The sequence below is a fragment of the Nanorana parkeri genome, unplaced genomic scaffold (assembly GCF_000935625.1).
Source record: "Nanorana parkeri isolate BGI_ZX_2015 unplaced genomic scaffold, ASM93562v1 scaffold457, whole genome shotgun sequence".
In the NCBI taxonomy this organism is placed as follows: domain Eukaryota; kingdom Metazoa; phylum Chordata; class Amphibia; order Anura; family Dicroglossidae; genus Nanorana; species Nanorana parkeri.
Window position 1 is genome coordinate 952132 of NW_017306725.1, and position 11974 is coordinate 964105.

The window sequence follows — 11974 nt, forward strand, 5'->3', positions numbered from 1 at the left end:
CCAGAGGTGGTCTCTGCTGTATTTACTCTATGTTCAAGTGCCCAGATGATGTATGCTTGGCATTACTGTGGGATGCCTGTCTCAGCTAAGTGTTTTTCAGTATGTGGAAGCTTTTTGGTGCTGAAATTAGCTGATTCTTATGAGATTGTAATAAAAAGAAGATATCCCTTGTAACACCACTACTATTCTCTTGTATACTGGTACAGATATCCTAACTCCTGTATTGTAGAATGGGATTGTCACACAGTTGCACCGAAATCATTTGTGTCATAAAGACAGTCATGTACCATATACTACATCAATATCTAACTACCATAAACTGCAGCCTTTCTCAACTTTTTTTTTAACACAGAGAAACCCTTGAAATAACTTTCAGATCTTGTAGAACCCTGGCAAGAATGACTAGGTCCACAGCTCACATACAGTAGCATGGTGTTCAATGGGAGGAATGCACCTTACATTGGTGATCAACAGCTAAAATGACCACTGGTGTTGGTGTTACTTATCTGAGAGGCAGAAACTACTCCCTGCTCAAGAAACCCCTAGCAACCTAGCTTGGGCTCCATGGAACCCTAGTTAAGAATGGATCAACTGTATGCAACCAAATTTAGCTTTGTTTGCCTTTGTGATTCAAGCACGTTCCTCTCTTCCTATACCCACACTGGTTGGTGACATGACGACAACATTTTGTTCAGATTAGGAGCCTGTCCTAACGCTGTTCTCCCCTTCAGCTCAGATATTTCTTCATGCTGGAAACTGTCTGCACAGATGTAGCAGATTTAAATCTCATCTACATTCTAGATCAGGGGTCTCAAACTCAATTTACTTGGGGGCCAGTGGGCAAATTTTCTTCTCCCATGGGGGCCACTTGCCAAATTTCTTAAAATGTCATACTTCAAAATGAAATGGATCTATGTATGGTATCGGTGTTAATGTCTGTGTGTGTTTTATAATGTCCGTATACACTGAGTGGCCAGATTATTATGACCACCCCATCAGTACTTCGTTGGGCCACGAGATGACTCCACGAGATGACTTTGTTGGGCCGCCTCGTGACTCCACGAGATGTTGAAAGGTGATGCGAGGAATCTGACACTGCACTGTTGCCCTTCTGTTGTCTTGTACCAGTCTTGCCACTCTCCGTTCTGCCCTAACATTGACTAGTCGCTGACGGCCACAATTCACACGCTCAGACCCAGATTTTCGGCTGACAGTCCAGTCTTTAAACACTTTAACAACAGCTGCTCTTGAACATTTAACGAATTCTGCTGTTTTGCTGATACTCGCTCCATGGCTCCGAGCGCCAACAATAATCCCATGTTCAGAGGCTGTTAAATCGCGTTGTTTACCCATATCTTCAGAAAAAAATCACTTCTACTGTCGTGGTAAACAACCTGCTAACCTATTTATAATGGTCTGGCCCTCTAGCAACTTCAGCGCGAAACTATAGCTAATTTGCCTACAAACGTCAGGTGGTCATAATAATCTGGCCACTCAGTGTATGTGTTCTTAATGGTTTCTTTGTATGCAATATCAGTATATTTTTTTGTGGTGTGTGTGTGTGTTTTTGTCAGGATTTCTGTGAGTGATGTCGGTATATTTGTTCATGTTTCTGTGTGTGTCATATCAGTATGTATATGTGTGTGTTTGTTTTTTCCCCACAGGTTTTAATTTTAATCATAGAGGACTAACAGATTCACACATTCATTCAGACAAAGAAATACGCGCACATAGAAAAATATGCGCGCACACACAGAAATACGTACACACACATAGAAATACACACACACACACACACTAATACACCCACAACCAGAAATAAACACACTAATACACACACAATAAGGCTCCATTCGATTCACACCTCTAAGTTTAGGTGGCACGGATTCCTGCGTCAGGAACATGCATTGTTCCACAGCAGGAATCCCTAATCTGCTGTTTGCATGCAGCAGCTGTCACCCATTCAAGTTAATGATCAGGTGACAGCAGTTGCATGTAAACACTTGCACACCGCATGTAATGGTATGTGATATGATTTACAAGTGGTTAGGAATCAATCACTCTCCCTGGACGCATCAATCATGCATTCAGGGGGAATGATTTATTGTTTTCTAACTGCATGTAATCATACATAAGACTTGTCAGCCGGCTGCGGGCTACATGGTACTGGTTCGTGGGCCGGTACATTGAGACCCTTGCTCTAGATTTAAAGGAAATGTATGATATTATCTTTTTTTCTGTTTGATGCAGTGAACGCTGCCAGTACTTTTATTGCATTTTAAAGGGTTTTTTGTTCTTGGCATGGGAGTTTTTGGACTAGAAATGTTGGTTCACATACTTTTGGCACCAATAGCTTTTATGGCATGTATTATACATATATTAAACTGTGGATGTAATGGTCACATCCTCGGTTTTAGTCTGTGGAACCCTAAAATGAATCATAACTTAAGCCTGTAAGCAAAATGTTTACTCTATTGGCGGCCCCACCCATAGTTTTAGCTCTGGGTCTGACTTTGGTTTCCATTGAACTGCACAGTCATATTTACACACATTTCAGAACTGCTATAACAGGAAATTGGAGGTTGATGGCACAATGTGTATCTGACTTCATATCTATTTCTGTGACCTCAATCAGGCTTTAAGAATTTGGCTTTTTTTTTGTCCAGTGCAGAACAGAAAGTCCTGCGCCATAAGCAGTGCACCAAGTGTTTATTAATCCAACCTACAGAGTGTGAGACTTATTTGGACTACTAATTATCTGCTTTTAATATGGCTGCCACATACTCTGATGTATTTAAAGAATGCTTTACTGGGAGAACTATAGTGGCTGAGAAATATGGAGATTGCCATTGCTGACCATGCTAGTTGCCTCTCTGTCACGGTGATCCTCTGGCTTCAATACTCATAACCAGATCTACCAATGTGATCCCCTCCATAAGGTGCAGAACGTTCTGCTTCTGAACTTCTCTTTACCTTTCCTATTTAAAGTAATCTTTTTGTTGTCGTTCACTGAGAGAACTTCTAGATCAGAGTATTTTCTGACTTTATAAAGTAGTTCATGTGGGAGGGACGAGCTGGAACAGGTATGCAGATATAGACATCTGTCTTATCTCTGGCTCAAGGTATCATAGGTGGTGGGTGAGCTTAACAGCCAGGCAACTAGCATTTTTAGAAGATGAACAATAGCGTCCAATGTCTTTATCTCATGACCAATCTACTTTATGTTCAAAAGATCTTTATTGACTTTGTGCAAACAGATAAAAAGAGGGATGCATTTAATGCAAAGATGGAGCAGCACAGGCCTGTCTAAAGAACCTATCGTCACGTATAGTTATACACGGGGTAGTATTGAATTTATACTCATTTTGTTGGAAGCATAAAAAACGATTGTATGACATTCATGTACATATAAGCTTTGAAGGCCAATAGACTTCAGTCAATAGACCAAGGTTGCTGGGGTAGGTATGACCAAGTGACCTTTGCCAGAGACACCAGCTCTAGAATCTCAAATCAATGTGACTTCATGCTTCAAGGCTGTGCTTGAAGTCTGGGGCCAAGAACTTTATTATTCAGGGCCACCTTATGTGACCTCCTGATCTGCATGTTTATTACAGGTCAGCTAATAATAAAATAGTGAAGGATTGTAGCAGCAGAACGCCAGGCAACGAGTATTAGGACCAGAGGTTAGCAATGGCAGGCCACTTATTGAATGCTGAAACTTTACATAGACTGCATGTGAGCAGGGTGTCTTCTTAGATCATTAGACCTTACAGAGCAGCTTCTAATTTACCACAGCATTATCTTCATAGACTCTGTTGCTGTTTTCTTGTGATCTGACAAAACACAAATCTTAGATCTCCGAAGCTCCCTGTGCTTTGGCCCTTGTTAACATTCCACATACTCCACATTATGAGGTCAACGTCTTTTTAATTTCTACAGAATAGTTTGGTACTGTGCTGGCCAAGCCAGTCATCTGTTTTCAACTTTGTGTCCTCGGCTTTAATATTGTTTGAATGCGTGTCTCTAGCCTGGTGTTGTGCACATGGCCTCTACCTGCGGGGATATGCCTTCTAAATTCATTAACACATTAAAGGTGTTCATGGGTTATCTTTTTAGGGTTTTATTAGACATGCATGTAAAAGATCTGCTTGATGTGCATAATTGTCTTTTAATGTTTTAAAAACCTGGTTTATGTTTATAGTTTCTAATTATATATGCACATGGGGCCAACATATTTTCCAAGTAAATGAAAATGCAAATGAAAGTCAGAATTCCTCCACACTGTACTTGTTTCTAGCTCAGTGAATGGTAGAAGGATAGACCTCAACCTGCAAACCTGGCTGAGTTATGGGCTGCAGAAGGCACGGGACAAGCAGTAGGGTCTCAAATTCCATGGTGATGAATATTATCCAGGGCCGGCCTTTGGCCATAAGGGCCTGTTCACACGACATCCATTTTCTCTGCTGACCTGATCCGTACGCTCCTGCACTAAAATGCATCCCAATGTATCCCTATGTGTTTTATGGGCTACAGTTCTCACGTGCGCAGTCCGTTCAGGTTACGACAGAAAAATACTGCATGTCACATTTTGTACGGTCAGGAAACGCAAAACGCGTCAAACGCACTGCACTGCAGCTAACATACTGACAGCCCCACTTAAGCAAAAAAAATAATTTTTTTTTTTTTAACTGGAACGCATCAAAAACGCACTGCATCAGTAGCACCGCGTCTGCAGATCCGCACCTGATCAGGACCTGATATCATGTAAACAGGCCCTTAGGCAATCTGTGCGCGAAAGCTTTACAGTGCCCCTCAGTGGCCACACCCATTTCTCCAATACCCGCACCATTTAAAGCCTCCCATTTTGTTGAGCCCCAAAGAAACAGATTAAAAAGTATGATAAAAATAAACTTTTATTCAAAAGTAATAAACTTGTAAGCACAATATAAGTATTCTTTATTAAATAAAACAGCAGCAGGCAAACAAGTGGTAGACAATAAACGTCAAACTAAAATAGTGTCAGGATGTCATTCAAACCCTTTTTTCAAGTAAGTGCATCTAGAAAAGTAGAACACAAAACCTAGACTACATGGTAAATACGGCATACTGTTTACTAAAACCAAGTACATGGTGCACACTGTGGCATGTGTATAATAGAAAGACGTGTACATTCGGATTCGGACGAACCTGCAAATCAGCGAATTTCCGTTGGTTCGTCCGAATGAACAAATTAGTATATGCCCGAATATACCAAAAACGTATTTGGGCACATAATTCGTTTGTGAACGTGCCGCAGCCATCATGTCCACCGGTGCGTTCTGAGCATGCGTCCTGCCATCTTGGAGGCGGGGCGCATGACATCACATGGAGCTGTGTATAGGAGCCAGTATAGGCGCTCAACAGGTGTGTGACGTCATCCGACACCAGGCACGTGCGGTGTCATGTGACGTCATGCGCCCTGCCTTTAGGATAGCGGCGTGCATGTGCAGAACGCGCTGGTGGGCGCTTTTATTTACATTTGCGATTTCAAATTTGGAGGCCCGATGCCTCTAAATCCAAAATGGCATAAAAATTTGTTTCTTCTGACGAAACGGATGAAATGTTTTTAGTTTTCGTTCATTTCGCCCGAAACATATGTTTAGTCTTTGCACATGTCTAATAGTGTGTGTGTGGTTGGGGGGGTTGTGTTGTTTTTTGTTTTTACTGTCCGCCAGCTTCAGCGCTCCATTTCTCTTTGTATCGCTGCTGCCTTTGCCCATGCAGGCGGAGGAAAGAAGCGGGGATCCGAGGAGAAGCTGCAGGTTGTGCCGCCCCTCTACTTCCTGCCGCCCTGAGGCCAAGCTGTTTCGGCCACCTGGCGCCCGTTTCCATGGCGCCTTGTGTGGCCGCACAGCTCCCGCACCCCAATGGCCGGCCCTGATGATATCTAATATTTACAAATGATCAGCCTTTTATTATGTATATTTTGAATTGCAGGTGAAACTGGAGAATATACTGCACTTCTGCCAGACCAATGTTTTTACACAATGTTTTTTGTTTTCTCTTGAAAATTTAGTTTTTGGAACTGATGAACCCTTATCACTTCATATTGCAGCTTGATGACCCTTCCATCTTCCCCGCTGTCATTGTGGAGCACATTCCAAATGCAGATTTACTGCACACTTATTCCGGCTTAACATGCGTTGATGAACCAAATGACATGATCAATGAAAACTCCCTGGATGTAGCAGAGGAACAGATTATAGAAGACGATGACCTCACTCTTACAGGTTTGTAGTTTCTAGTTCTCGTTTCAGTGAGACGAGCGATTTTGCTGTCATCTCCTCCTCGCAGTTTCTGCTTCATCAAATATCCTGACGCCCTATAGGCATATGCTGATCAGCGATTGCCTATTGAAAAAAGGACCTTTCTTCAAAAAGAAGCCAGCTGTGGCAACCGTGTAGGCTCCTTTTCATGGAATGCTCCCTAGCTATGCGAGGTGTGGCAGCGTGCTCTAAAATGCATTCACCGAAATACTGCCCTACTTATTTTATTATACATACACTTATGTTTGTTTTTTTACTGCACTGGATCTGCTGCCATTACCTAAAACATTTCTGCCTTTCCACAAAATGGCTCCGTCCACACCTTGCAGCTGAGGGTGGCTGTTGCAGCAGGCTGAATGTGGTCAAGTCATGGCCAGACTGCTGTGTAGAAAACACTTTGTTGGATGCTCTTCTGCAAAGCCTGAGGGTGTTTTATGCACTGGCTGCTTAGATGTTAGATTGGGCCTAATCTGTTCATTATGAACCCTTTAATACTAAAAAAACAACTCCTGAAGCTGATTTTTATGTATTCAGATACTGAACTGTTGAGTTAAGCTGTAGGGTAATATCAGTGTATTTATTATCATTTTGCCAGCACTGGATCTTGATGTTGGTGTATAACATGTAAAGATGTCAGTAGCTTATCTTTCAGCAAACCTCGCTCATTATGGTTTTAAAGTAGAGGTGTAATAATTTAGATGGGTGGAAGGTTTCAGACTGTCAATGTAGCAGCATTGGATGATCCTGAATCTTAAGCTGGTCACACTGTTCTATTTTTTTTTTTTTGGTTGAGCCTTCCATCTGAATGGAAAAACATCCTACAGATTTCTCCATCAACGTTAACCAGCGTGGAATCCCCCGCTGTTTCCATCTGCAAACACCATTCAGATGAAGATTTTGCAGCCAGCTCCTTCAATCTTCTGACCGAGGGATGTCACCTGGAAGGGTGCCAACAGGGGCACCCACCATGTGAATTTTGGCCAGTTCATCAAAAACCAGCTGGAATTTTGCACAGTGTATGGCCGGCGTTACTGTAAGGCTGGGCACACACGGGGAACTTTTGCTAGTAAGATCTAACATTTAAAGTTGACTGCGATTACTATACATGCGACCGCTTGCACAAATTTTGGTGCATTGTGCTATCATTAGCATTTAATTGCTACCACATTTGTTCCCTATGTATAGTGTTCACTGGCATTTAATCACAGGGTAGTAATGGGATAATTGCTAATATGCACCCAGCCAAAGGCGGCATTCACACTACTACTGTCTCATGGAATATTTTGGGTGTGGTGCATTAAAAGGTTAGTTCACCTTTTTAACATAAAATTTACCATGCATTCCAGAGTCCTCAGAACTTAAAAAATCACTGCACAGCGGCTGAGCTCAGTGTTTTTTGACAGAGGGAGAGAGTGCACTGAGCAGGTGTGGGTTTTGAACGTGACAAAGCGCTCATTTCTGCAGCGCTGAGGGCACGCTTCCAATGCCTGGTGCGCCCTGCCATCTAGGGGATGGGGATATATATTTCTGACAGGCTTGGGAGAGCCCGCACATGGCCTACAGGGAAACTATTGCAAAGAAGCTTCTTTTAAAAAACGGTTTAATGCTCTGGGGATGCTGGAATGCATGGCAAATTGTATAGTAAAGGTGAACTAACCCTCTACAGAAAAAAACCCTGCTTTTGGTGCAGTTTTCATCCAAACACAACACATGTAAAATGCACTTAAAATGTAAAACAAATGCACACCCCTCTCTCACACATGTATATCAATACAAATAAATACCTGATTTAGTTTGGCATCAGCCTCTTGCAGTCTCTGTACAGTAGAGTTTAGACTGCAAAAGGAAGAAGCACCACAAGGAGCCAGTCAGTTGTGTTGCAGTGCTCAATGGCTAACAAGGAGCATGCTCATAGGAGGAGAGAGAAGAGCGCCAGAAAGATGAGCTCATCAGTATGCTGGTTTTCCTTCCACTGTCCAGTCACAGACTGGGAAGGCCTGTAAGATGCTGTGCTGTGTGGCAGAGCTGTGTAAATCTCAGGACTGGGTGGGACCGCCTTATATGTATTTCATCTGTGTAATTTAGCTATTTGAAGTTCTGCTTTAACCATTTTTGTAGTCAGGATAAGATGCTAGCCAAGTGTATGGTCAGATCTAGAAACAAAAATGCAGCTGTACAGGAATAATTCCATAGATTACTGAAGAACTACTAGAATAACACATTTCTGTCACTCTAGATGGCATTGCAGAGGTAATGGAAAACCACCAACACATGGAAATGGAGCCAGCAGAAACGGCTTATTCTGATAAATGCCATTTGGTCCATGCAATCAGATTATTGAAAACTGATTTCTGGAGTAGATTTGAATTTACTTACTGCCCTCTACTGGTGAAATGCTTGAAAAACATTTTCATTTTGCATCATGTTGTACTTTACCATTAAAAGTCTTCATTCTTATTTTCCTCTATAAATAAGCCAAACTGTGCTGACATGACAATCTGTACTTTTTAGTTGAAGCATCGTGTCAGAATGGAGATGAGACCATGGAAACAATTGAAGCAGCAGAGGCACTTCTTAATATGGATTCTCCAGATGCACTGCTAGATGAGAAAAGATTAGGTGAGTTAAGGATGCTATACTAGCCTTTCACATGATGTATTGAAAATATCACAGATAAGCAGATATGTGCAATGTTTTTTCGCGCCGCCCTACCTGTTTTATAATGATGTAGGTGGTGTATTGTAGGGGCCAAGCACACAGTAATAACGTCAATCTTTCCTCTGTTTTGTTTCTGGAAAAGAGCAGGGGAGAGATTGCAATGCATATTGGTATCGAAACCTGATATAGTCACGCTAGCTGTTCCTATGGAAAGAGGAGTCTCTGAAAATGGCTACCTGTAACATATAGTACGCAGGGGAGAGATTGCAATGCATATTGGTATCTAAACCTGATATAGTCACGCTAGCTGTTCCTATGGAAAGAGGAATTTCTGAAAATGGCTACCTGTAACATATAGTACGCAGGGGAGAGATTGCAATGCATATTGGTATCTAAACCTGATATAGTCACGCTAGCTGTTCCTATGGAAAGAGGAATTTCTGAAAATGGCTACCTGTAACATATCGTAGGCAATGTCATAATATGCTTTAAACTAGTTGATGAAGATAATTCAAGTGACACATCTTGATCAATAAGCCATTATGACCTATATTTTAGTACATTGGTATTTATTTGTAAAAACTGAAGCTAAATTAGATGCGATGATAAATAGTGTTTCCAGTTCAATAAGGAAACTGGTTAATCTGGTTAAGTGCACCAGTTTCTCTTAGGGTTTCCTTTGATAATCAGGCATGTGTTGCCAGTGATATAATACAGCGCTCCACTATGTTGCATTGTACTGACATTTTTTGTTTTCTTTCAGCTAACATTTTCGGTGCATCTGATGATGAACTGATGATCACTCCCATTACACATGTTTCTGTCACTGTTGACGGCATTCCAGAGGTGATGGAGATCCACCAGAGCATGTATGAAGATCCAACAGAGTCTCTGCAGGACGAGCAGCCAAAGAGGAAGAAAGGTATGGAAGAAATCACTGCACCAATCAATTGTCCTAAACTTGAAAGCATTCTTCTCAACAAACTAGCTCAATGTTTTGTTTTGCTCATTTTTTGCTTTAGCGAGAAAAGCAAGAACACCTCGCCCAGAGTCACCTACAACTACCCCAAATATATCTGTGAAGAAAAAAAGCAAGGATGGAAAAGGTAATGGCAGCAGGAATAAATTATATGTAAAAGCTGCTCCAATGACCTTGTCATAAAAAATACAGGTTTGTGTCTTAGGACCGTTATTGGTGAGCTGCAAAAAGGATGCTAATGTGTTTTAAGATAAGATTCATCTATGGTTTGTTTATCCAATTTACTCTGCAGCATAAAGGAACACATTTATAATGTGTCCTCCTTAATGCATGCTCTCCTTTACAAATAGGAATGTGCAGCACTGCACACTTCTAGCTATGAGACCCTGGTGTCACTAACGGCTTCGGAGCTCCACTAACAAGGTGACCACATAGGACACTAGTCCCAGAAACGCACGATCATGTACAGTTGCACACAGCGGTTGCTGTGCGGCCCCATTGATTTCAATGGGGTTACATCCATGCAGCAATTGCAGAAAAAGGGAACATGTACTGCAATCGTGTACGATTGCATGGGCGGAATCGCAGTGGGAAAACGCACCATCCGCCCGGCATGACTGGGGTGCCATTACAAAAATAATGGCATGGCCAGCGCAATCGGAGGTGGCGGGCGATTCTGTGACTGCGCGGCCATCCGCGGTTTCATGCATGATTGCCGTGCGATCACGAATCACCATAATGTGAACCTGGCCTTAAAGAAATATACGTCTGCCTACATGCCCACTTTTTTTGTTTTTCAGGTAATACCATATACCTTTGGGAATTTTTGCTAGCTTTGCTTCAAGATAAGGCTACATGTCCAAAGTACATCAAATGGACTCAGCGAGAGAAGGGTATCTTCAAGCTGGTAGATTCCAAGGCTGTTTCAAAGCTCTGGGGAAAGCACAAGAATAAACCCGACATGAACTATGAGACAATGGGCAGAGCACTCAGGTAAGCATAATATATGTAGAATGTGTTATTGGTTTACATATTTTAAGTACAAAATATTCAGCCATAATTGAAGAAATAAAAACTTTGATCTGTTGTACCACTCTGTGGCTCAGGAAAAAAGGCACCAGAACTGGGAGAAACCCTACTTAAAAAAGGACAATCCTTTTTTTTTATCCTTTTTGAAATGTTTTGAATGTCCAGTTCACATTTTGAATATTTGTAAGGTAAAAAGCAAAACTGAAGAGCTGCAGGAATGCCTCCCACACTTCTTGTATAACATGCTTAAGTTCTTAGTATCATATTGCACTACTGCAGTTTTAAAAGATAAAAAATTAGGGGCTTTTTATTGCACAGATCAGTGGGCTGCTTTCCCCCGAACCTAAAACAAATGCTTGGATTGCTTAACAAGTTAAACCATTTGAAAAGTATTTACATTCATAGTGATGACCCAAAACAGGAACTGAATGTATTATTTTGTTTGCTTTAGGTACTATTACCAAAGAGGTATTCTAGCTAAGGTGGAAGGCCAACGCCTTGTCTATCAGTTCAAGGAGATGCCAAAGGATCTTATTTATATTGATGAAGAAGATTCAAGCCCTGCGGAATACTCAGGGAGTTTGTCCTCAAACCAGCATTTGCATTCTCCAGTTTCTACTCCAAATCGAAATCATGCAAAAGCATCTAGAGGGGCTTCCAACACTGGACCAAGAAACAGCTCAACCACTGTTCTAAAATCACCAAAGTCTTCAAAAGTGAAAGATCTAGTGGAGCCTAGCCAACTCCAGGCGTCTTTAGTCCCATCAGATATGTTGAGGACGGTGACTCCTTCACAGACACCTCATCCAACCCAGCTTTTTCGGACTGTCCACTTAATGTCTGGACAAACAGTTCCTGAACAAGGGCTAACTTGCACCATTCACAACGACACACTTTCTTCTACACAAACTATCAGGTGGGTCTTCTTTGGAATCTGACACAACTAGTATTTATGGATGCACAGTAAAGTGGGCGTGTTTGTGTCTATATGAGTGTGGGTGTG

At 41.8% G+C, this 11974-nt stretch overlaps 1 protein-coding gene across 2 annotated transcripts in view; it reads left to right on the forward strand.

The window, feature by feature from the left end:
- Positions 1-11974, forward strand: part of ELF1 (E74 like ETS transcription factor 1) — a 90789-nt gene that overhangs the window by 66706 nt on the left and 12109 nt on the right. For both annotated transcript variants that reach the window (XM_018560486.1, XM_018560487.1), the window contains exons 3-8: positions 6095-6269; positions 8817-8924; positions 9727-9885; positions 9986-10069; positions 10743-10935; positions 11423-11887. In XM_018560486.1, the coding sequence (XP_018415988.1) occupies positions 6095-6269; positions 8817-8924; positions 9727-9885; positions 9986-10069; positions 10743-10935; positions 11423-11887 (1184 nt within the window). The remainder of the gene's footprint in view (positions 1-6094; positions 6270-8816; positions 8925-9726; positions 9886-9985; positions 10070-10742; positions 10936-11422; positions 11888-11974) is intronic.